Here is a 26915-nt window from a genome sequence, read left to right as displayed (position 1 = left end):
TGATAGGTTCAGGGGTCTGCAATCCGATAGCTGCCAACTTCTCTGGTTTTCTGGACTTAGCTAGTATTTCTGTTTTTGCCTCCTACGGTGACTCATTCATAACAGTGCAGTATTATAGCAGTGATATTCTTGTACATAGGGGGTAGTATTATAGTAGTTATATTCTTGTACATAGGAGGCAGTATTATAGTAGTTATATTCTTGTACATAGGGGACAGTATTATAGTAGTTATATTCTTGTACATAGGAGCAGCATTATAGCAGTTATATTCTTGTACATGGGGGAAGTATTATAGTAGTGATATTCTTGTACATAGGGAGCAGTATTATAGCATTTATATTCTTGTACATAGGGGGTAGTATTATAGTAGTTATATTCTTGTACATATGGCCAGTATTATAGTAGTTATATTCTTGTACATAGGGTGCAGTATTATAGTAGTTATATTCTTGTACATAGGGGGCAGTATTATAGTAGTTATATTCTTGTACATAGGGGGTAGTATTATAGTAGTTATATTCTTGTACATAGGAGGCAGTATTATAGTAGTTATATTCTTGTACATAGGGGGAAGTATTATAGTAGTGATATTCTTGTACATAGGAGCAGTATTATGGCAGTTATATTCTTGTACATAGGGGGTAGTATTATAGTAGTTATATTCTTGTACATAGGAGGTAGTATTATAGTAGTTATAATCTTGTACATAGGAGCAGTATTATAATAGTTATATTCTTGTACATTGGAGGCAGTATTATAGTAGTTATATTCATGTACATCGGGGAAGTATTATAGCAGTGATATTCTTGTACATAAGGGTAGTATTAGGCTGTGTGCACCCGATGCGTTTTTTTAAGCGTTTCCGCAGCGTTTGAGCCGGCTCAGACGCTGCAGAAACGCTTAAAAGATGCATCAAATTAATTAGCATGCGTTTTTGGCTTTCTGTGCCAATGCATGCGTTTTTAACCGCTCAGGAATCGCTTAGGCCGGTTTCACATTAGCGCATTTTCAGCGCGCGCACGGCCGGGGGTAGCTCCGCCCCCGATCCAGCTCTCTGCCCGGCGTGCCCGCCCCTTGCTTGTAGCGCCGCCTACTAGCGGACAGCGGCGCCTGCGATCGGCGCACCCTATCTTTAGCATAGGGTGCGCAGGCCGTGCGCAGGCCGTGCGCTAGTTGCGCTTTGACCTGTGCTGCGCACTTTTGACGGTGCGCCGTGCACGCCAAAATCCGAAAAGTTTGATTTTGGCGCGCACGGCGCACCGTCAAAAGTGCGCAGCACAGGTCAAAGCGCAACTAGCGCACGGCCTGCGCACGATCTGCGCACCCTATGCTAAAGATAGGGTGCGCCGATCGCAGGCGCCGCTGTCCGCTAGTAGGCGGCGCTACAAGCAAGGGGCGGGCACGCCGGGCAGAGAGCCGGATCGGGGGCGGAGCTACCCCCGGCCGTGCGCGCGCTGAAAATGCGCTAATGTGAAACCGGCCTTAGCGGCTAAAAACGCAGCATGCTCATTAATTTCCGCATTGCTGAGCGTTTTTAGCCATCCCCAATGATCCCAGAAAACGCGTGTCAAAAAACGCGTCAAAATCGCGTCAAAAATCTCACGGAAAAAGACGCGCGATTTCCTGGAAGGGGATCCTTTTCCTGAGCGTTTAAAAACGCTAGCGTGTGCACATAGCCTTATAGTAGTTATATTCTTGGACATAGGGACAGTATTACAGTAGTTATATTCTTGTACATAGGGAGCAGTATTATAGTAGTTATATTCTTGTACATAGGGGGCAGTATTATAGTAGTGATATTCTTGTCATAGGGGGTAGTATTATAGTAGCTATATTCTTGTACATAGGGGCAGTATTATAGTAGTTATATTCTTGTACATAGGGGGTGGTATTATAGTAGTTATATTCTTGTACATACGGCCAGTATTATAGTAGTTACATTCTTGTACATAGGGTGCAGTATTATAGTAGTTATATTCTTGTACATAGGGTGCAGTATTATAGCAGTGATATTCTTGTACATAGGGGGTAGTATTATAGTAGTTATTTTCTTGTACATAGGAGGCAGTATTATAGTAGTTATAATCTTGTACATAGGAGCAGTATTATTGTAGTTATATTTTTGTACATAGGAGGCAGTATTATAGTAGTTATATTCTTGTACATATGGCCAGTATTATAGTAGTTATATTCTTGTACATAGGGGGCAGTATTATAGTAGTTATATTCTTGTACATAGGGGGTAGTATTATAGTAGTTATATTCTTGTACATAGGAGGCAGTATTATAGTAGTTATATTCTTGTACATAGGGGGCAGTATTATAGTAGTTATATTCTTGTACATAGGAGCAGTATTATAGTAGTTATATTCTTGTACATACAGCCAGTATTATAGTAGTTATATTCTTGTACATAGGGTGCAGTATTATAGTAGTTATATTCTTGTACATAGGAGGCAGTATTATAGTAGTTATTTTCTTGTACATAGGGAGCAGTATTATAGTAGTTATATTCTTGTACATAGGGGGCAGTATTATAGTAGTTATATTCTTGTACATAGGGGGTAGTATTATAGTAGTTATATTCTTGTACATACGGCCAGTATTATAGTAGTTACATTCTTGTACATAGGGTGCAGTATTATAGTAGTTATATTCTTGTACATAGGGTGCAGTATTATAGCAGTGATATTCTTGTACATAGGGGGTAGTATTATAGTAGTTATATTCTTGTACATAGGAGGCAGTATTATAGTAGTTATAATCTTGTACATAGGAGCAGTATTATTGTAGTTATATTTTTGTACATAGGAGGCAGTATTATAGTAGTTATATTCTTGTACATACGGCCAGTATTATAGTAGTTACATTCTTGTACATAGGGTGCAGTATTATAGTAGTTATATTCTTGTACATAGGGTGCAGTATTATAGCAGTGATATTCTTGTACATAGGGGGTAGTATTATAGTAGTTATATTCTTGTACATAGGAGGCAGTATTATAGTAGTTATAATCTTGTACATAGGAGCAGTATTATTGTAGTTATATTTTTGTACATAGGAGGCAGTATTATAGTAGTTATATTCTTGTACATATGGCCAGTATTATAGTAGTTATATTCTTGTACATAGGGTGCAGTATTATAGTAGGTATATTCTTGTACATAGGGGGCAGTATTATAGTAGTTATATTCTTGTACATAGGGGGTAGTATTATAGTAGTTATATTCTTGTACATAGGAGGCAGTATTATAGTAGTTATATTCTTGTACATAGGGGGCAGTATTATAGTAGTTATATTCTTGTACATAGGAGCAGTATTATAGCAGTTATATTCTTGTACATAGGGGGCAGTATTATAGTAGTGATATTCTTGTATATAGGGAGCAGTATTATAGTATTTCTATTCTTGTACATAGGGGCAGTATTATAGTAGTTATATTCTTGTACATAGGAGCAGTATTATAGTAGTTATATTCTTGTACATAGGAGGCAGTATTATAGTAGTTATATTCTTGTACATAGGAGGCAGTATTATAGTAGTTATAATCTTGTACATAGGAGCAGTATTATAGTAGTTATATTCTTGTACATAGGAGGCAGCATTATAGTAGTTATATTTTTGTACATAGGGGGCAGTATTATAGTAGTTATATTCTTGTACATAGGGGGCAGTATTATAGTAGTGATATTCTTGTACATAGGGGGCAGTATTATAGTAGTGATATTCTTGTACATAGGGGGTAGTATTATAGTAGTTATATTCTTGTACATATGGCCAGTATTAGGCTGTGTTCACACACAGCGTTTTTTTAGCGGTTTTTACTATAAAACCGCTAAAAATAAGCTGCACAGTCATTTCTATGCATTTTGCACTTTTTGTGCACATTGATGCCTTTTTTACCGCGAAAAAAACGCATCGCGGTAAAAAACGCAGCATGCTCATTAATTTTGCGGATTTTTCCGCGGTTTTGGTTCTCCCATGCGTTTAGAAACCGCTGCGGTAAAAAACGCATCAAAACCGAGCAAAAACCGCGGCGGAAAAATAGGTGCGGTTTCTGGGAAGGGATTCAGGTTTTTGTGCAGAAATTTTCTGCAACGTGTGCACTTAGCCTTATAGTAGTTATATTCTTGTACATAGGGTGCAGTATTATAGTAGGTATATTCTTGTACATAGGGGGCAGTATTATAGTAGTTATATTCTTGTACATAGGGGGTAGTATTATAGTAGTTATATTCTTGTACATAGGAGGCAGTATTATAGTAGTTATATTCTTGTACATAGGGGGAAGTATTATAGTAGTGATATTCTTGTACATAGGAGCAGTATTATGGCAGTTATATTTTTGTACATAGGGGGTAGTATTATAGTAGTGATATTCTTGTACATAGGGGGTAGTATTATAGTAGTTATATTCTTGTACATAGGAGGCAGTATTATAGTAGTTATAATCTTGTACATAGGAGCAGTATTATAGTAGTTATATTCTTGTACATTGGAGGCAGTATTATAGTAGTTATATTCATGTACATCGGGGGAAGTATTATAGTAGTGATATTCTTGTGCATAAGGGTAGTATTATAGTAATTATATTCTTGTACATAGGGACAGTATTATAGTAGTTATATTCTTGTACATAGGGGGCAGTATTATAGTAGTGATATTCTTGTACATAGGGGGTAGTATTATAGTAGTAATATTCTTGTACATAGGGTGCAGTATTATAGTAGTTATATTCTTGTACATAGGAGGCAGTATTATAGTAGTTATATTCTTGAATAGGGGGCAGTATTATAGTAGTTATATTCTTGTACATAGGGGGCAGTATTATAGTAGTGATATTCTTGTACATAGGGGGTAGTATTATAGTAGTTATATTCTTATACACATGGCCAGTATTATAGTAGTTATATTCTTGTACATAGGGTGCAGTATTATAGTAGTTCAATTCTTGTACATAGGGGGCAGTATTATAGTAGTTATATTCTTGTACATGGGGCAGTATTATAGTAGTTATATTCTTGTACATAGGGGGAAGTATTATATTAGTGATATTCTTGTACATAGGGAGAGTATTATAGTAGTTATATTCCTGTACATAGAGGGAAGTATTATAGTAGTTATATTCTTGTACATAGGAGGCAGTATTATAGTAGTTATATTCTTGTACATAGGGGGCAGTATTATAGTAGTGATATTCTTGTACATAGGGGGCAGTATTATAGTAGTGATATTCTACATAGGGGGTAGTATTATAGTAGTTATATTCTTGTACATATGGCCAGTATTAGGCTGTGTTCACACACAGCGTTTTTTTAGCGGTTTTTACTATAAAACCGCTATAAAACCGCTAAAAATAAGCTGCACAGTCATTTCTATGCATTTTGCACTTTTTGTGCACATTGATGCGTTTTTTACCGCGAAAAAAACGCATCGCGGTAAAAAACACAGCATGCTCATTAATTTTGCGGATTTTTCCGCGGTTTTGGCTTCTCCCATGCGTTTAGAAACCGCTGCGGTAAAAAACGCATCAAAACCGCGCAAAAAACGCCGCGGAAAAATAGGTGCGGTTTCTGGGAAGGGATTCAGGTTTTTGTGCAGAAATTTTCTGCAACGTGTGCACTTAGCCTTATAGTAGTTATATTCTTGTACATAGGGTGCAGTATTATAGTAGGTATATTCTTGTACATAGGGGGCAGTATTATAGTAGTTATATTCTTGTACATAGGGGGTAGTATTATAGTAGTTATTTTCTTGTACATAGGAGGCAGTATTATAGTAGTTATATTCTTGTACATAGGGGGAAGTATTATAGTAGTGATATTCTTGTACATAGGAGCAGTATTATGGCAGTTATATTCTTGTACATAGGGGGTAGTATTATAGTAGTGATATTCTTGTACATAGGGGGTAGTATTATAGTAGTTATAGTCTTGTACATAGGAGGCAGTATTATAGTAGTTATAATCTTGTACATAGGAGCAGTATTATAGTAGTTATATTCTTGTACATTGGAGGCAGTATTATAGTAGTTATATTCATGTACATCGGGGGAAGTATTATAGTAGTGATATTCTTGTGCATAAGGGTAGTATTATAGTAATTATATTCTTGTACATAGGGACAGTATTATAGTAGTTATATTCTTGTACATAGGGAGCAGTATTATATTAGTTATATTCTTGTACATAGGGGGCAGTATTATAGTAGTGATATTCTTGTACATAGGGGGTAGTATTATAGTAGTTATATTCTTGTACATAGGGTGCAGTATTATAGTAGTTATATTCTTGTACATAGGAGGCAGTATTATAATAGTTATATTCTTGTACACATGGCCAGTATTATAGTAGTTATATTCTTGTACATAGGGTGCAGTATTATAGTAGTTCAATTCTTGTACATAGGGGGCAATATTAGGCTGTGTGCACACGCTGCGGATTCCGCTGCGGATTAATCCGCACGGATTTTGCAAAAACCGCAGATAATCCGCAGGTCCAAAGACCTGCGGATTATCTGTGGTTTTGCCTGCGGTTTGGTCCTGCGGATTCACTATCTCCACAATGGTGGAGATAGGAACCCGCAGCGGTTTCCGCAGAAAGAATTGACATGCAATTCTTTCTGCGGATTCAAAACCGCAGCAAATCCGCGCAGTTTTTTCCGCAGCGTCGGCACAGCGTTTTTTTTTTACCATTCAAATGAATGGTACTGTACACCGCAGCTAAAACTGCTGCGTGTCCGCAGCGGCCAAAACCGCTGCGGAAACGCAGCGGAATCCGCAGCGTGTGCACACAGCCTTATAGTAGTTATATTCTTGTACATGGGGCAGTATTATAGTAGTTATATTCTTGTACATAGGGAGCAGTATTATAGTAGTTATATTCCTGTACATAGGGGGCAGTATTATAGTAGTTATATTCCTGTATATAGGGGGCAGTATTATAGTAGTTATATTCTTGTACATGGGGGCAGTATTATAGTAGTTATATTCTTGTACATGGGGGCAGTATTATAGTAGTTATATTCTTGTACATGCGGGCAGTATTATAGTAGTTATATCCTTGTACATAGGAGCAGTATTATAGTAGTTATATTCTTGTACATAGGGAGCAGTATTATAGTAGTTATATTCTTATACATAGGGAGCATTATTATAGTAGTTATATTCTTGTACATAGGGGCAGTATTATAGTAGTTATATTCCTGTACATAGGGGGCAATATTATAGTAGTTATATTCTTGTATATAGGGGGCAGTATTATTGTAGTTATATTCTTGTACATAGGGGGCAGTATTATAGTAGTTATATTTTCTAGTAATATTCATAGACTAGTTCTAATCGTTTATCTTTCTTGTATGATGACCTTTATAGTGTGTCAGTCACCGGTCCTCAATGCGTCACTGTCCTCGGCTCTGACATTTGGGGACGCCCTTAGATGGCGACAATTGTAGTTACTGAGGACATCCTCAGATTCTCCACATACCACATAAAACGTGAGCTGTGTCTACATACGAGCAGCTGACAGCTTTCTATGGGAGCGGCAACCACAGGGCACATAGTGATCATTGTGGACAAAGATATTTCAGGTGCTGTGCTCATACGATGTCTTCTGGTACAGCATTATAACCCGGTGATGGCCGCTCCTGGGCCTTTCTCTAGGATTATTGATCTTTGACTCTCTAGCACCTCTGCGTTTTTCTATTACATGTTTTTTTCTTGCTCTCCTTAGTGGCATTTTAGCTTTTTTTCATCTCCAGTGCTGGCCTTGTTCCTGAGCTCCTAGTGGTGACTGATCGCCATATTAGATTTTCTTCTTTCTTATGTGCGGAGTGTTTCTCCGCTAGACACATTACCCTGTGTGGTATTACTTGTGTTTTTCACCCGCAGTGATAGCTGTTTTTTAATAGGTTGCTATAGTATCGCCACTTCCCTATTTGCTCTCATTTCATAGACAATCCATTGTTGTTGTTTTTTTTCTCATCTGGATCTATGATCGTGGTTAGTGTCGCATTTAGGCCTCACCCCCTTGACTTACGAGATGCAGGGAGTGAACAAAACTTGGCAGAAATTCTGCAACCTTTTGGTTTACAAATCTCCCCGGCTTTTGTGTTTTTCATTTTTTCCCCATCTCCTTGCTATCAGTTAATGGAGTCTTATCCAATGTGTGTGCATGAGATTTCTTAAAGCTCATAGACCTAGCTAGTACTGTAAAACACAGCTGAAATATTTGCTTGAAAAAAGCTGCAAAAACGCCTAGTGTGAACTTAGCCTAAACCTTATATAGACCGATGAGTCAGTAGGTTTTGCAAATGAAGTGAGTTTTTTTTCTTTTCTTTTTTTTGCACCTCTCACATTGCAAAACTGCGGTAATTTGTGGTAAAGCTTGAGCAGCTTTCCCTCCTTCTCAGTCGATGTTCTGTTTATGTAACGTTCTCCCCTCACTGACAGCAAGTGGAGGGCTTGAAAATATTGATCAATGTGTCAATCACAGAATCACTTTCAATCCACAGAAAATGGATGTTATTTGCAATAGGTTTCGTTTTTCAAGACTATGGCCCCAATTCATCATTTTGCAGGTTTTTTTGCCGCTTTTTTTCCTTTTTTGTCTTTTGATATGGGTTGATGTATTTTGTTCCAAACCTGTGCTCAATCAGTTCATGAATTTTGCACCAAGTCAAAAATAGTCTTTATTTATTTGTCTTTTGAAGTGTTTTGCGAATTTTTAGCCCAAGACGTCACCATATTTGCAAAAAAGCGCAAATTCCCTACCCCCTAAAAAAAAGATGAAAGAATAAGGTGCAAGTGAAAAACAGTCAAAACACACCAAAAACGAAATAAAAAAACAGGCGCAAAGGCAACAATGAATCGGACCCAAAGCGCGGACGTTTTTGGAGGAGTTTGAGACATTCTTCTGAGAACCCCTCTTCTAAAACACCGGGAAAACTCCTCTTAGGGTGGTTTCACATATCAGTTTTTTGAAATCCGTCAAAATCCGCCATTGTGCAAAAAAAAACAGATCTGCCATTTTGCTTGGCGGATCCGTTTTTTTCCATTGAGTTGCATTACCGGCTGATCTTGACAGATGGCCATCCGTTTTTTTGCGGATCCTTTGGCGTCCGCCGACATGCCTGAACGTACCATGTAACGTTTTTTCGGCGGCCGGATCCGCATTTGACTTTGCGCATGCCCGGAGGATTTGCCTTTCTCGGAAATTTAACCCTAAACTCTGTTCTGGCGGCGAAAAAATTCTCTCTCTCCTTCCCGGGCAGCAGTTCCTTTAAAATTCTTCCTTCGACGGATCCGTTAAAATAACGGTCCGGTGCCAAACGTTGTCATCAGTCCAAGAACGGATCCGTTGTCCGCCATTTTAGCGGATTTTAACTGAAGCAAAAAACTGATGTGTGAAACAGGCCTTAGAAGAAATCCTCTTTGTTCAGGGATTTTTTTATTTTCAGTTTTTTGAGAGGTTTTGAAAAACACCTGGTGGAGGAAAAAAAGAAAAGACAGTGAATGTCACTTATGTGATGAGGATCCTGCATGAAACCTCTGCAAAATATGTGCACTGTCCAATCGAAAGGCTGCAGAGAGAATACATCAGGAAGGGAAAAATAAAAAAGTAGTGTATCCTGAAGGGGTTTCTGCTTATAAAACGTGTTGTTTCTGAAGATATGAGAGAACCCTGTGTGAACATGCGCTTAGGATGCCTGTAGTACTAAGCCTATAGGTTCCTCCAGGTGGATGCAATGTGTCAGTCCCACATGTGCCTTGTCTCCAGCCTCCAATCCTTCCTGCTGCTGTCCTACCTGTGGGCCTTATCTTGGCAGTATCAGCTGCTGGCATCCGTGGGCAAACAGAGGTGGTAACCTGCTGCCCAGTAGTCACAGTGGCAGTGCAGCCAGGCAGCGGGTGAGGCGAGTGCTCCTCTGCATCGGGGACATACATCATGGCTGAGCAGAATACAGATGAGCTGGGGGAGATGCATCCTCCTGGCTTGTTGTAGCACGCTCGCAGGGTGGGGTGAGGGAATCACAGCTTTCCATGTCTTGGAGGGAGAAGGAAACGTCTACCTGAAGCTTCACACCTCCGTGCTCCCTGTAAAAAAAGAAGAGGATCACTTGTTCCCGCTAGCCATGCGACTGAGGCTGGATCTACAGGCCGAGGATGGGCCATGACTGAGGTGGGCTGCTAGGGACGAAGGACCAGAGGATACGATGGAGCAAAAGCTGGCCTTCACCCTACAGAAAGCCTTGCTGCAGCCGGTGAGGATGTGCATGTTGGATATGCCCCTGCTGGTGGATCCAGAAGTGAGTACACCCCTTTTCTGTTGGGCTCCGTGTGGGCATTGGTGCATATAGGGTAAGGTGGATCAATCAGTGTGGAGCCTTGGCATCCCTATAATAAATGCCCCCAGGCCATAAAGGCCATTGCACGGTGAGGTGTTTGCTATTTTGGTTACGCACCCTTTTTCTCCTGGCTTTTAGTGCTGCAAATAGGGCAAGCAAGGCCTTACATGTTATGTACGGTGCACGTAAAATGGTGTAACCTGATTCTGGGCACTAGCGACCCACGGAGCCTAGAGGTCTGCGCCATTTGTTAATTAAAATTATGTCACGATCAATTCAACTGGCATTGATTCACACTGGAGAAGACTAGAAAGATCCCTCAGTAGAATTGTGTTAGAAAGCAGTGCAGTATGGTTTTGCAAGTGTGTAGATTACAGCTTGCTGTCAGTGAATGGAAACTACAATCCCACCCTGATACCGCTCACAGGTGAGGGTTTGTTACAGTCCAGAAAATCCACCTGATGCCGACTTGCTGGTCACGGCGACATGACCTTATCCGATCACGATGTCCTGGGGCAGTCCCTCCCATCATGCAGGACTTGTCCCATCGCTTGGGGAAGGAAAGGGTCCTTGGTACAGAACATAATGCTGAGAATTCAGCAACAAGTCGCCCCCTCCGCCTCTCGGGGCGTTTATGCTTCGCAACATTTCAGTTTCATTCAGTCGTGTGTCATCCTGAAATGTCTGGTGATTCACAAGAAGCCAAGGCTCCACATTCCTAGTCACTAACTTTCATTTCTGCTTTGTTTGTAAACACGTAAAGTCTGGGGAAATCCACAACATGACAATTATGGGTGCTGATCACCACCCACCCGGAGCACGGAGAGCAACATGGGAACGGTTAGACCGCAGCATTCATTATCTGGTCTAAAAAATGAACTGAAGTACATATAAGTTGGTATGCATGCAGAATAGGAGCATGTTCAGACTGGCCAAACAGACAAAACCCAAGACAGAAAGAAAATGAACTGCTGTAAGTAAATATGTAAAAGCAATAGTGCATATAAGTAAGGTACTTGGTAAACACCATTTTTGATTTATTAAAAAAAAAAGTGTGAAAACCATCTCTCCAGCGTCAAGGTGAACCCCAATAGGGATGGCCTAACCTCTAATATTAAACCTTACCATGTGTCAATGTGGTGTTTCCCTTTCTTTGAGCTGGACGTAAAGTTTATATAGCCGAACCCAGTCCTGCTCTGCCCTTATTCACATTGATGTCACTGACACATGGTAAGGTTTTAATACTTGAGGTAAGGACCATCCTGAGTGTGGTATACCTTGACGCATTACCCTGGGTATTTTTCATTACTTCTACTCACCTCAGCATTAAGTCCAGATATTACTGAGTGCAGTTCTGCAGTACAGGATAAGCTATCTATATGGATACACCTAAATAAAATGGGAATGGTTGGTGATATCAACTTCCTGTTTGTGGCACATTAGTATATAGGAGGCAGGAAACTTTTAATGATGGGTGGTGACACATCAAACTTATTGAGAATTTCACAAGAAAAACAATGGTGTGCTTGGTTTTAACGTAACTTTATTCTTTCATGTCATGAGTTATTTACAAGTTTATGACCACTTATAACATGTGTTAAAAGTGCTGCCCAGTGTGTTGGATTGTCAATGCAACCCTCTTCTCCTAGTCTTGACACACTGATAGCAACACCGCAGAAGAAATGCTAGCACAGGCTTCCAGTATCAGTTGTTTTAGATGCTGTACATCTCATATCTTCACAGCATAGACAATTGCCTATAGATGACCCCAAAGATAAAAGTCTAAGGGGGTCAGATCGAGAGACCTTGGTGGCCATTCAACTGGCCCACGACGACTAATCACTTTATCACCAACCATTCCCATTTTATTTAGGTGTATTCATATGGATGGCCCACACTGTATAATACAGGATGTAACCCAGTATCAGTACAGGATCAGTAATGTAATGTATATACACAGTGACTGCACCAGCAGAATAGTGAGTGCAGCTCTGGGGTATAATACAGGATGTAACTCAGGATCAGTACAGGATCAGTAATGTAATGTATGTACACAGTGACTGCACCAGCAGAATAGTGAGTGCAGCTCTGGAGTATAATACAGGATGTAACCCAGGATCAGTAATGTATGTACATAGTGAGTGCAGCTCTGGAGTATAATACAGGATGTAACTCAGGATCAGTACAGGATCAGTAATGTAATGTATGTACACAGTGACTGCACCAGCAGAATAGTGAGTGCAGCTCTGGGGTATAATACAGGATGTAACCCAGTATCAGTACAGGATCAGTAATGTAATGTATGTACATAGTGAGTTCAGCTCTGGAGTATAATACAGGATGTAACTCCGGATCAGTACAGGATCAGTAATGTAATGTATGTGCACAGTGATTCCACCAGCCGAATAGGGAGTGCAGCTCTGGAGTATAATACAGGATGTACCTCAGAATCAGTAATGTAATGTATGTATACAGTGACTGCACAAGTAGAATAGTGAGTGCAGCTCTGGAGTATAATATAAGATGTGTTTATGAACTGGTTCACCGAGGAGAGCAGGTCCAGGCTAAGCCACAGAAAACCAGAGAGGTTGGTACCTAAGCAGATTGCAGACCCCTGATCCTATCCACACAACTAGCAGTAGCCGTGGAGCGTACCTACGATGATCCTAGACGCCTCGGCACAGCTGGAGAGCTAACTAAGCCTAAAGCAAGAAAGGGAAAATCTAAACTGCCCCAGAGCAGACCCCAAAGGAATAGATAGCCCCCAAACATATATTGTTGGTGAGACAAGATGAAAACACAAACACAGGCAGGAAAATAGACTGAGCAAATGATGGGACCCACACTGACTAGACAGGACAGGAAAGGAAAGACACTGTCTACAATCACGCAAAAAAACCCTGCAAAAAGTCCAACATGTCTGATGCAAAAAACACTGAAGTCACACTACTTTGCCCCCCACTATATCAGCACTCTGGTATATTCTGAAAGCAGATCAAAAAGAGACCAACCTAACAGGGGATAAAACAAACTGACATAAGCAGTAACATATGGGCGGTGATTCAGCACAGCCCCAGCTGGAGCTGGCTGACCCACACCAAGAAGAGATAGACAAAACCAGATCAAATGCAAACAGAATAGCAAATAAACTACTTATCTGAACATGCAGGGACAGAGCTGGAGAAATCAGACCTCAGGAGGAACAGGAAGCAAAAAATAGTTTACAGTTATTCTTAAAATTCAAAAATTTAGACCGATCACCAAAAAACACATCATGAGTAGGGATTTTTGGTGATCGGTCTAAATTTTTGTATTTTAGTGAGTGCAGCTCTGGAGTATAATACAGGATGTAACTCAGGATCAGTAATGTAATGTATGCACACATTGACTGCACCAGCAGAATAGTGAGTGCAGCTCTGGAGTATAATACAGGATGTAACTCAGGATCAGTAATGTAATGTATGTACACAGTGACTCCACCAGCAGAATAGGGAGTGCAGCTCTGGGTTATAATACAGGATGTAACCCAGTATCAGTACAGGATCAGTAATGTAATGTATGTACATAGTGAGTGCAGCTCTGGAGTATAATACAGGATGTAACTCAGGATCAGTACAGGATCAGTAATGTATGTACACAGTGATTCCACCAGCAAAATAGTGAGTACAGCTCTGGCGTATACTACTGGATATACAGTGCCTTGCGAAAGTATTCGGCCCCCTGGAACTTTTGAACCTTTTCCCACGTATCATGCATCAAACATAAAGATACCAAATGTAAATTTTTGGTGAAGAATCACCAACAAGTGGAACACAATTGTGAAGTTGAATGAAATTTATTGGTTATTATAAATTTTTGCGGAAATTCAAAAACTGAAAAGTGGGGCATGCAATATTATCTCTGTGTGAATGCACCTGCTCTGTGATAGTCTTAGGGTTCTGTTTGAAGCACAGAAAGCATCATTAAGAACAAGGAACACAACAGGCAGGTCCGTGATACTATTGTGGAGAAGTTTAAAGCCGGATTTGGATACAAAATGATTTCCAAAACTTTAAACATCCCAAGGAGCACTGTGAAACTGATCATATTGAAATGGAAGGAGTATCATACCACTGCAAATCTACCAAGACCCAGCCGTCCCTCTAAACTTTCATCTCAAACAAGGAGAAGACTGATCAGAGATGCAGCCAAGAGGCCCATGATCACTCTGGATGAACTGCAGAGATCTACAGCTGAGATGGGACAGTCTGTCCATAGGACAATAATCAGTCGTACACTGCAAAAATCTGGCCTTTATGTAAGAGTGGCAAGAAGAAAGCCATTTCTCAAAGATATCCATAAAAAGTGTCATTTAAAGTTTGCAGCAAGCCACCTGGAGACACACCAAACATGTAGAAGAAGGTGCTCTGATCAGATGAAACCAAAATCGAACTTGTTGGCAACAATGCCAAACGATCTGTTTGGCGTAAAGGCAACACAGCTCATCACCCTGAACACACCATCCCCACTGTCAAACATGGTGGTGGCAGCATCATGGTTTGGGCCTGCTTTTCTTCAGCTGGGACAGGGAAAATGGTTAAAATTGATGGGAAGATGGATGGAGCCAAATACAGGACCATTCTTGAAGAAAACCTGTTGGAGTCTGCAAAAGACCTGAGACTGGGACGGAGATTTGTCTTCCAACAAGACAATGATCCCAAACATAAAGCAAAATCTGAATGGAATGCTTCACAAATAAACGTATCCAGGTGTTAGAATGGCCAAGTCATAAAGTCCAGACCTGAATCCAATCGAGAATCTGTGGAAAGAGCTGAAAACTGCTGTTCACAAACGATCTCCATCCAACCTCACTGAGCTCGAGCTGTTTGCCAAGGAAGAATGGGCAAGAATTTCAGTCTCTCGATGTACAAAACTGATAGAGACATACCCAAAGCGACTTGCAGCTGTAATCGCAGCAAAAGGTGGCGCAACAAAGTATTAAGTTAAAGGGGCCGAATAATATTGCAGGCTCCACTTTTCAGTTTTTGAATTTCCACAAAAATTTAAAATAACCAATAAATTTTGTTCAACTTCACAATTGTGTCCCACTTGTTGTTGATTCTTCACCAAAAATTAACATTTGGTATCTTTGTTTGAAGCATGATATGTGGAAAAAGTTGAAAAGTTCCAGGGGGCTGAATACTTTTGCAAGGCACTGTAACATGGTATACATGCCTGAATACACAAGAATTACATGGATTATATTACAGTTTGACTCTGATATCACACACAGGTGGCAATCTCCGGTCACAATATCTTGGTGGTCTGTAGAGGGTCTGGTGGTCTCCTGTCCAGGTGTGAGATTCTTCTGTGAAATGTACATGTTGGGTGATCTTTACCCAGTGGACAGCCAGTGCCCGGGGCTCTCCAGTTACAGATCTGGAACATGAGCACATTACAGCTGGTGGATGACGCCCCTTGGCACCAGCACTGGGCATTTAGTGAAGGAGTTTCCTTCTTGGCAGAGAGCGGTGGTCGTGCAGCTTCAAGTGATGCAAGAATATGCTGCCGTTCAGACTTGTCTGTAGTAACGCGTCCTGTCACTATAGGCAAAGGTTCAATTTTTCCCTGTCTTACATAATACTTCTCACATTTGAGTTTTTGTTACAGCTGTATCTGGTCTAGACTCAAGACTGATCTATGAGAATCGTTACAATCCTACATTATGACAAATCATCAGCAGTGAGAGAGGTATCAGATCTGGGCAGGTTTTATGCCTAAAGGCCCCGTCACACTAAGCGCTATCGCTAGCAATATCGCTATAACGTCACTGGTTTTGTGACGCAGCAGCGAGATTGCTAGCGATATCGCTATGTGTGATACTTACCTCCGACCGGCTCCCCCGCTGATTATCGCTGATCGGGCGAGAACGTTCTGGACCGTTTCTCTTCGTCAGCTTCCTGCTGGGCTTCCTGTGGCGCCGACAAGCGACGCGTGGACGCGGGCGGGAGGATGTCAGGATCGCCGCGTCTGACAGGTAAGTAGCGACCCCCGACCGCTGCTATGTCTCTGGTGAGATCTGCCTGTGTGGCAGCTCACTAGCGACCACTTAACGATGCACCAGCGATCCATATCGTTGTCGGGATCGCTGGTGCATCGCTAAGTGCGACAGTACCTTTACACCTTACTAGTACTACACCAATTCACTGGCAACAAGCAGAGATCTTGAATATTGGTGAGGAATTGAAACATACAATGTATTGGAAAGTTGCATCTTCTCTTTCTTATCAGGCCCACTCGCTTCAGGTTCACTAGTGTTTGTTAATAGCTTTTAATTAACCCTTTTTAAAACATATTTCAGGAAATCCCCCCCATCCTTTATTACTTAAGTCAGACAGACCTTAACTTCTTTGACTCATTGGTCCTGGAGTACAGGGTGGCAGTGCCAGCAGCTAACCTGGCATTAAGTAGGCGTTCCTCACAGTAAGTAAATAACCCCAAGGAAGAAGATGACGGAGGAATGCCGAGTCCTGACAATCGCAGCATTTATTCTGTAGTGGAGCAGGTAGAAAGCAGCGCTCAGGTATGACCATGCGACCTGCTCCTCCGGAGAAGCCCATGTCTCTGAGGAAAGACAACCTATACCTTAGCTACCTGGCCAAAATCTTGGAGACCTTTTGCCTCCAAGTTCCGGTGCCAAGCATGGTAAGTTATGGCTGATTCCCACATGTTATACAGGATATTACCGACCTGCAGCGTGGAGCTGTGTTACACAGAGTGAAGGAGAGGATGCGCTAAGAAACCTCCCTCAATGGAGGTGTCAGAGATGGGTCCCATGCCCAGCGACCAAGAGTGGACAATGATGTTTCCCCTGTGCAGCCTGAAGGGTTTGGAGACAAACAACCTGTGTGGCCTGCAGGGTTTGGAGACTGGAGGGGTTGAAGACGTCCCCACTGTGCGGCCTGGAGGGGTTGGAGACATCTTCTCTGTGCGGCCTGTAGGAGTTGGAGGTGTCCCCCCTGTCAGGCTGGGAGGTATTGGAAACGTCCCCCCTGAGTGGCCTGGAGGGGTTGGAGACGTCCCCCCTGAGCGGCCTGGAGGGGTTGGATACGTGCCCCGTGTGTGGGCTGGAGGGGTTGGAGACGTCCTCCCTGAGCGGCCTGGAGGGGTTGGAGACGTCCCCACTGAGCGGCCTGGAGGGGTTGGATACGTGCCCCGTGTGTGGGCTGGAGGGGTTGGAGACGTCCCCCGTGTGTGGGCTGGAGGCAATGGCGGATCTTAATAGGGGCGGATGGGGCGGTCGCCCCGGGCCCAAGGTTTTTTGGGGGCCCAGGGCAGTGGCGTATCCAAGGGGGGCAGGCAGCAGGGGGGCGCAGTCGAGCCGCCCGGCCGCCTAATGCAGCGGTCCGCAGTATGCCAGTATCTACCTCCCTCCCCCCCCCCCCCCTCCCCTCCCCTCCCCCCCACATATGTACTTAGGGGGGGGGGGGGCGCCGAACCAAATTCTTGCCCCGGTGCCAGAAAGCCTAAAAGCCTAGATACGCCTCTGGCCCAGGGGCGCTGCTGGGGAGCGAGCCGGCTGTGAGGTAAGTATGGGGAACTTTTTTTATTTTTTTTATTTATAAAATGAATTAAATGGGGGAGGGGGTGAGTGGGGGCTGTACACAATGAAGGGGGGGTGACTGGGGCCTGTATATGATGAAGTGGGGGTGACTGGGGCCTGTATATGATGAAGGGGGGGTGACTGGGGCCTGTATATGATGAAGGGGGGTGACTGGGGCCTGTATATGATGAAGGGGGGGTGACTGGGGGCTGTATATGATGAAGGGGGGGTGACTGGGGTTGTACAGGATGAAGGGGGTGAGTGGGGGCTTCACAGGATGAAGGGAGGATGAGTGGGGGCTTCACATGATGAAGGGGGGATGAGTGGGGGCTGCACATGATGAAGGGGGGGTGAGTGGGGCTGCATATGATGAAGGGGGGTGAGTGGGGCTGCACATGATGAAGGGGGGGTGAGTGGGGCTGCATATGATGAAGGGGGGGTGAGTGGGGCCTGTATATGATGAAGGGGGGGTGACTGGGGCCTGTATATGATGAAGGGGGGGTGACTGGGGCCTGTATATGATGAAGGGGGGGTGACTGGGGCCTGTATATGATGAAGGGGGGGTGACTGGGGGCTGTATATGATGAAGGGGGGGTGACTGGGGTTGTACAGGATGAAGGGGGTGAGTGGGGGCTTCACAGGATGAAGGGGGATGAGTGGGGGCTTCACATGATGAAGGGGGGATGAGTGGGGGCTGCACATGATGAAGGGGGGGTGAGTGGGGCTGCATATGATGAAGGGGGGGTGAGTGGGGCTGCACATGATGAAGGGGGGGTGAGTGGGGCTGCATATGATGAAGGGGGGGTGAGTGGGGCTGCACATGATGAAGGGGGGTGAGTGGGGCTGCACATGATGAAGGGGGGGTGAGTGGGGCTGCATATGATGAAGGGGGGGTGAGTGGGGCTGCACATGATGAATTGGGGGTAAGGGGGACTGCACATGATGTGGGGGTAAAATTAACTGCACATGATGATGGGGTAGTGGGGCTGCACATGAAGTTGGGGGGGGAAGGGGACTGCACATGATAAAATGGAAGGGGGGATAAGGGGCTGCAAATGATGAAGCGGCACTGCAGATGAAGTGAGTGGGTGATAGGGGACTGCAATGGATGAAGTAAGGGGACTTCAAATTAAAGTGGGGACATTAAAGTGGATCCCCTATGGCCAGGATCACGTTGGGCGATTTTCTGCGTATTGGCCGTAGGCCTACAGCTTATGTGCAACGTCTTTTTAGGCCATGTCCACACGTGGTGGAATGGTGGCGGGTTTTCCATATGGACCCGCAGCAAACCAAGTGCTGCGGTCCGTACGGCTGTCAATTCCCACACGGGGACCGCAGCGCTCAGGTGGGAAGGGGGGTACAGGGGCCCAGGTTTTATGAACAGCCCCGGGCCCATAGTCCACTTAATCCGCCACTGGCTGGAGGGGTTGGAGACGTCCCCCGTGTGTGGGCTGGAGGGGTTGGAGACGTCCCCCGTGTGCGGTCTGGAGGGGTTGGAGACGTCCTCCCTGAGCGGCCTGGAGGGGTTGGAGACGTCCCCCATGTGCGGGCTGGAGGGGTTGGAGATGTCCCCCGTGTGCGGGCTGGAGGGGTTGGAGACGTGCCCCGTGTGTGGGCTGGAGGGGTTGGAGACGTCCCCCGTGTGCGGTCTGGATGGGTTGGAGACGTCCTCCCTGAGCGGCCTGGAGGGGTTGGAGACGTCCCCCGTGTGTGGGCTGGAGGGGTTGGAGACGTCCCCGTGTGTGGGCTGGAGGGGTTGGAGACGTCCCCCGTGTGCGGTCTGGAGGGGTTGGAGACGTCCCCCGTGTGTGGGCTGGAGGGGTTGGAGACGTCCTCCCTGAGCAGCCTGGAGGGGTTGGAGACGTCCCCCGTGTGCGGGCTGGAGGGGTTGGAGACGTACCCTGTGCGGCCTGGAGGGGTTGGAGACGTACCCCTGTGCGGCCTGGAGGGGTTGGATACGTGCCCCGTGTGTGGGCTGGAGGGGTTGGAGACGTCCCCCGTGTGTGGGCTGGAGGGGTTGGAGACGTCCCCCGTGTGTGGGCTGGAGGGGTTGGAGACGTCCCCCGTGTGTGGGCTGGAGGGGTTGGAGACGTCCACCGTGTGCGGGCTGGAGGGGTTGGAGACGTCCCCCGTGTGGGGGCTGGAGGGGTTGGAGACGTCCCCCGTGTGCGGTCTGGAGGGGTTGGAGACGTCCCCCGTGTGCGGGCTGGAGGGGTTGGAGACGTCCCCCGTGTGCGGGCTGGAGGGGTTGGAGACGTCCCCCGTGTGCGGGCTGGAGGGGTTGGAGACGTCCCCCGTGTGCGGGCTGGAGGGGTTGGAGACGTCCCCCGTGTGCGGCCTGGAGGGGTTGGAGACGTCCCCCGTGTGCGGCCTGGAGGGGTTGGAGACGTCCCCCGTGTGCGGCCTGGAGGGGTTGGAGACGTCCCCCGTGTGCGGCCTGGAGGGGTTGGAGACGTCCCCCGTGTGCGGCCTGGAGGGGTTGGAGACGTCCCCCGTGTGCGGGCTGGAGGGGTTGGTGACGTCCCCCGTGTGCGGCCTGGAGGGGTTGGAGACGTCCCCCGTGTGCGGCCTGGAGGGGTTGGAGATGTCCCCCGTGTGCGGCCTGGAGGGGTTGGAGACGTCCCCCTTGTGTGGCCAGTTTGGAGCATTTCATACAGGTCAGTTGCCCGTGCCATGCCTCAAAAAAGCGACCCATCTGCGGAGACCACCCTTACTCCCCACAAATTACAATTATGCACTGAGACTTTCGCAGACTTCACTGTGTCTTCATGCCGTCTCCCTTGAGGTTTTAGTGGCTGCTTTAATTTCTTAATGCTCTGTTATTTTGGTTTGGATGGGGGCATCGGCAAAATAATTAGCGGTTTTTACATCCGTGAATCAAATGCAACAATTTCTGAGCAAAAATGTAGGTGATGTGGCGGGGGTTGTGAATATAAAAATGGCTTAACGCACACATGAGCGAATTGGGTGAGGGCATGACTACTTTTGCAACTGTCTGAATGAGCATCTGTAGGTTCAAAATGGATGACACGTTTGTCAAACCCCATCCGTGATGACCTCACATATCTATTCCATGGAAGGCGATATTTCTTTTGAAATTGCTAATCTTTTACCCCTGACATGTGAGGTACGTGAACTTTCGGCGCCTCCTCTGGTTCCCAGAAATTACAAGTTGCATTCCCAAATACCAGAGAAAAATAAGAGTGAATTAGCTGAGCCGGTTCATTCATGGCTGCCGGGTTCCTGACAGTCATGTGACCTCTGCTGTCCGGACACTTCTGATGTATCAGCACTCCCTCCATTGTGCAATCCAGCCGGTGGTTTTGTGGAGGAGACTCGGCACAACGTGATGTGATTCTATCTTTGTTTTTGGGAACTGGCAAAACCTCATTTTCTGCAAAGAACTGAGATTCCTGCCTAACCATTTACTGTCCGGTCCCAGAAGTAGATAGAAGCAGATGGGATTCTTTAGTTCCTTGATGTATATAAAGGAGAGATGAATAATGTAAAATGTAGGGCTCCTGCTGCGCACCCCATCTTTACAGGAGAGAGGAACGTAGTGTTGGCCTTCACCTTCCATTGCCAACTGATGGTGGAGCGCCATATTGGGCCAATCCATTGGGTAAGCATTCTGGTCTGCACAATTCCTCCTGAGCACCCCCTTAAGCTGCATTCCCACAATGAGCTTTAGGTGCGTTTTTGATGTTTGATGCAGATTTTATGCAGCATTTCTGCACCTATTAAGTAAGAAAAGTTACTTGCATTTTTTTTTTTTCAAAAATATGCAACATCACAAACTCGCCAAAAACTCATTGTAGCAACGTTGTCGAACATATGGCCGTAGCAGACCAAGCAGATGTGTTCTTAGGCAGAGAGGAATAAGCGGCTGTCAATCACCGTTGGCGTATGCTTATCTCCAATAAGAGGCCTCCCCTTGGTGGTCATTCTACCCTCAGTAGTCCAGCCATGATTTGGTGGTCTCTCATCTCCCCTTGACGGTTGGGCCATTCTTTGGTGGTCTGTCGACTACCCTCGGCTTTCGTGCCATTCTTTGGTGGTCAGAGGTCTCTCCTTGAGGTCAGTGTATTCACAACAGTGAGAGAAAAGTAAACACCTTGGCTGCAGCTTATCTTTCTTGAGAACAACGTATCGGGCATGCTAATCTCCAGCATGCCCGATCCGTCTTTCCCATGACATCAACTTTGTTGGGTACACATGATGTCAGGGGAAACAGTTGTATTGTGCCTGAACACATTAGATTGTTGCCCCATCCTGTAGTAATCGGTGAGCTCGGTGAATGGTCACTTAATGTGCGGGGGTCTGTGGTAGCTGATGGGGTGCATGCATTGCACACACACCTGGGTCTTTTTCCCACACAGGACCAATATATGTCGGTTCGGGACCCTGGTACATATAGTGCACCGAGCCCAAGAAGCTCCGCACTGCAGCCCTGGCCTGATGGCATGTTGGTGGGATCTCCATGGCACACTTACCTAGTGTAGCAGGTCTAAGCCCCCCATAGATGTGTCAGATATGAGAGGACTGAATTTTTCATTTGAGACCAAACTAAATTCTGCTTGAATTTCACATTTTCTCTAAATGCCGCATTAGGGTATCGGTCCGGGGAGCGCTCGATGAGTAACCTCAGGTCTCAGCCCGGGGTTACGTGGGGTCGGCCTCAGTTCCTCGTTTTCCTGCGGATTTGCTGACATCGGCTGCAGGTTTCACACTTCTGAGCAATGTCCCGCAATGTCCTAGTGATGAGTTGCTTTATTGGGAATCTTGGTTCAGCGATTTATATGGTAACGTCACATGTCACTTCCTAATGATTTACATGTACCGAGTGGAATAACAATGTTTCATACGAACCCCACAAATATCCTTTTAGAAAGTCAGCGTGCCTTATGTTTGGGGGATTCTGGTTGGAAAGTTTACTGTAGTTGCAGTGAGACTAAGAAGGTGCAGACATGGCTCAGACCTGAGCTGGTGGCCGGTGGAGACACTCCTCGCTCTCTGTTTATCATCATGTCGGGGAAGAGCCATGAATTTATGCTTTTTTACTGTGGGCTAAATTAGACGTGGGTCCAGGGCCGGCCCGAGAGATTACGGCGCCCTAGGCAAAACTATTTTGTTGCGCCCCTACTATTCTTGGCAGTAGATGAAAACTTGGGATATAAATTTAGGAGCAAAATAAACCACAACAACAATGATTAATTAACTCTCTCCTAACTCTTTAATCTTCTGAGAAGTTGTATAGGACAATTATATACAAAGTAATCAATAACACAAAACAAAAACGACCATAGGTAATTAAAATTTTTGCTTCCTTGACTTTTTTTTTTTAAAAGGATGACACTAAGTCACCGAGATTAATTTGTTTAGCAACTTCAGATTCTATCGAAATTGTTGCCAACCCAACCAACCTCTCTTGCGTCATATTTGCCCTTAAATATGTACACTTTTCTTTCCATCCCTAAAACTTTTTGCCTTTTGAAAAGATTTTTTATAATTTTTTCTATTTTTTCTCTGGCGCCCCCTTTGGGTCGGCGCCCTAGGCGGCCGCCTAGTTCGCCTATACGTTCGGGCCGGCCCTGCGTGGGTCCTCCACACCCTGACAAGCTATGTATACCTTCCAACCATATTTTTATTGCTCCAATGCATCTACAATGAAAAAAGAAGCGATTATGCAACTAGTTTTCATTAAATGTATCCTACCGTTTTGTCTACAGTTCCCACGCAGACCTTAGCTTCTCCGTGGTAACAGTAGTCTGATCCTGCAGTCACAATTGCCTCCACTTGTCCCCTGACCTACAGGTTCGGGACTGAAAGATAAATCTAGGACTGAAGACTAGGATTTTTTGTTGCGCGTTGTTACCATGGAAATGCTTAAGTCTGCATCTCAGCTGCATACACAAAATGGAAGGACATTTTTCATAAAAATTGTGTAAAATATTTTTTCTTTCACTTCCGATGCAGGCTCGCAATATCGTTTCATGTGTACAGTATATAACACCTTACCAACTAGTGATGTCTCGGTGTTAGCTCTCAGCCTTTTGATGAGCAATTCTGACCACATGACCTGTGGTAAAGCAATCCACATGGTCCAGCGCTAGGTGCAGACAGCCTGGAAGGTCTGTCTATAGGCGGCGTCTGAGATCACATAGCATTTATCAAAATGGCATTGGGATGAACTGCAGTACCAGCATATGCCCTTATGCTGGAGTGGCGCTGTTGTTGTTTTTTTTTTTTAAATATATATAATTTCCTAATTTTTGGCACAACCCCTGACAAGTTACACCTTGTAACACTGTGCATGTTATCTCTGGTGTCTAGGAGGCGAGGACATTAGATCATCAGCTCCTCTGCGGCAGGGCTTGTTCTCATTACATCATTGTGACCGAGGTACACTCTGTTTTCAGAATGTGCAAATATTGTGCCTAATGCAGGTGACGGCTCATTGTCCCGGATTCACACATGATTTCCCTTTCCAGGAAGGACTTAGGGTCATGGTAGATGATCCTTCCTGAAGCCTTTTACTGACAGATCTGTTTTCTTCCATCGTAACTGGACTCAACTCATTCTACAGGGACCAGATAACAGCGAGAGCAGCAGCTTGCCGGTCTGTGCCCAGCCTGCCAAGAATAAAGTCATCCCTTCTGGGAAGCCGACTGGAAATTATTCCAGCATCAGGACGCTGGTTTTTCTTAGAAGCATATATCTATTATGCATGTGATATCGGCTGCCTGGATCTTCCTGAAATGGTGTCATGAGCAAAGCTGCAAACTGCAGGCAGCTGCTGTTTGGATGGAGAGCAATCTGCTACAGTACTAGTACCAAGTTCAGGTTCCTAGGGGGCGGAACATGAGAGAAGGCTGGTTATGCCCCGCCCATGAGGTCCTGCAGTCAATATAACACACTGTAGTCATCTTTCCTTACCATCATCCTATTGGAAAAAAACATGAACGCTCTTCCTATCTGAGCAAATAATGTGGTACAGACGGGTGGAATAGCTTACAGCTTCCATCCATGTACCCTCTGAAAGGGGTATTTGTAAACCCCCCCCCCCCCTGAAGCACAAGATCCCAACCAGGAGGAGTTAAAGCCCCATACACATTAGCTTGGTGTCGGCTGATCTCGCAGAACAATTGTTTGGCCAAAATCTATCTATTGTGCATGGAGGGTTTTATCATGGAGTAGCCGTATCACCCTGCCCCCTCCATAGCCAGGAGGCGTTAGCATGGAGCATACCCACTGCCTGTAAATGGAGTTGATGGGCGCATGCTCGACCGCCGCTGCACTGTAACTCCTGATCCCACAGATCCACCTCAAAAACCTTGTGTGATCCATTGTTTTTCGTGAGATAAACGGCATGTCTTCAGTAAACTTTTAGTTCAGAGATGTTTGTCGCAGTGAGTCCAGATCCGTCAGCTTGTCAAGAGTCCTTGTACACGTATCAATGGTGGACATCATTGTGTATTAATAGTCTGACCGGTACAACCAGGGATCATATGCAGCCGAGGCGACTACTTCCCAGCAGTGAGGCATAAACCGTGAAAGTAATGGCAGTTCTGTGCTCATTGGCATTCTTGTCAGGACACATCACTATGCCATTCAGGGCTGCTAGCAGCACAGTGGGGGGCTCACTTACAGGGGGTGATGTCATCTATCCCCAATTCAGCAGCTGGTAGAATTTACACATGTGGTCAAAATTGTTGGTACCCCTCGTTTAATAGCAGAAAAGCCCACTATGGTCACAGAAATAACTTGAATCTGCAAAAGTAAAAATAAATAAAAAATCTATGACAAATGAAAGTCAGACATTGCTCTTCAACCATGCTTCAACAGAATTTAAAAAAAACATAAAACTCATGAAATAGGCCTGGACAGAAATGATGGCACCTTAACTTAATATTTTGTTGCACAACCTTTTGAGGCAATCACTGCAGTCAAACGATTCCTGTAACTGTCAGTGAGACTTCTTCACCTCTTGACAGGTATTCTGGCCCACTCCTCAAGAGCAAACTGCTCCAGTTGTTTCGTGTTTGAAGGTTCCCTTTTCCAGACGGCATGTTTCAGCTCTTTCCAAAGATGCTCAATAGGATTTATGTCAGGGCTCATAGAAGGCCACTTCAGAATAGTCCAGTGTTTTCCTCTTAGCCATTCGTGGGTTTTTTTAGCTGTGTATTTTGGGTCATTATCCTGTTGCAAGACCCATGACCTGCGACTGAGACCAAGCTTTCTGACACTGGGCAGCACATTTCTCTAGAATCCCTTGATAGTCTTGAGAGTTCATTTACCCTGCACAGATTCTAGACACTTTGTGCCAGATGTAGCAAAGCAGTGCCAGATGTAGCAAAGCAGCTCCAGAACATAACAGCCTCCTCCATGTTTCACAGTAGGGACAGTGATCTTTTCTTGATATGCTTCATTTTTCCATCTGTGAACATAGAGCTGATGTGCCTTGCCAAAAAGTTTAATTTTTGTCTCATCTGTCCATAGGACTTTCTCCCAGAAGCTTTGTGGCTTGTCAACATGTAGTTTGGCAAATGCCAGTCTGGCTTTTTTATGATTTTTTTTCAACAATGGTGTCCTCCTTGGTCGTTTCCCATGAAGTCCACTTTGGCTCATACAATGACGGATGGTGTGTTCTGACACTGATGTTCCTTGTGCTTGAAGTTCACCTTTAATCTGTTTAGAAGTTTTTCTGGGCTCTTTTGTTACCATTCGTACTATCCGTCTCTTTGATTTGTCTTCAATTTTCCTCCTGTGGACACGTCCAGCGAGGTTGGCTACAGTCCCATGGAGCTTAAATTTCCGAAGCAGGGGTTGTGGATCTTCATGGAAGCGACTGGGCTTATAGGGACAGTCCGGTTTATGTAATTTATTCCTACTGGAGTGCCCTTTAAGCTTAATTCATCACCTCTCTACAGAACTTTTAAAATGTTGAGATCCCTAATGATCGACAAAATGGTCCCCAATGGACTGGA

General features: G+C 44.7%; 1 protein-coding gene across 8 annotated transcripts in view; it reads left to right on the top strand.

The window, feature by feature from the left end:
* RALGDS (ral guanine nucleotide dissociation stimulator) overlaps positions 1–26915 on the top strand; it is a 231533-nt gene that overhangs the window by 142337 nt on the left and 62281 nt on the right. The window contains exon 1 of one of the 8 annotated variants that reach the window (XM_073556007.1): positions 10034–10307. The exons of 6 other annotated variants lie outside the window; for them this stretch is intronic. In XM_073556007.1, coding sequence (XP_073412108.1) covers positions 10215–10307 — 93 coding nt within the window. In that variant the 5' untranslated portion in view covers positions 10034–10214. Of the gene's footprint in view, positions 1–10033; positions 10308–16848; positions 17031–26915 lie in introns of those variants that run through there. One more of the 8 variants, XM_073556004.1, reaches the window with a different exon arrangement.

This window comes from Dendrobates tinctorius, unplaced genomic scaffold (genome assembly GCF_039654945.1).
Source record: "Dendrobates tinctorius isolate UK_male_01 unplaced genomic scaffold, ASM3965494v1 ptg000231l, whole genome shotgun sequence".
Classification (NCBI taxonomy): domain Eukaryota; kingdom Metazoa; phylum Chordata; class Amphibia; order Anura; family Dendrobatidae; genus Dendrobates; species Dendrobates tinctorius.
The sequence above is the reverse complement of the archived record's forward strand: the minus strand, read 5'-3'. Positions and strand labels throughout refer to the sequence as shown.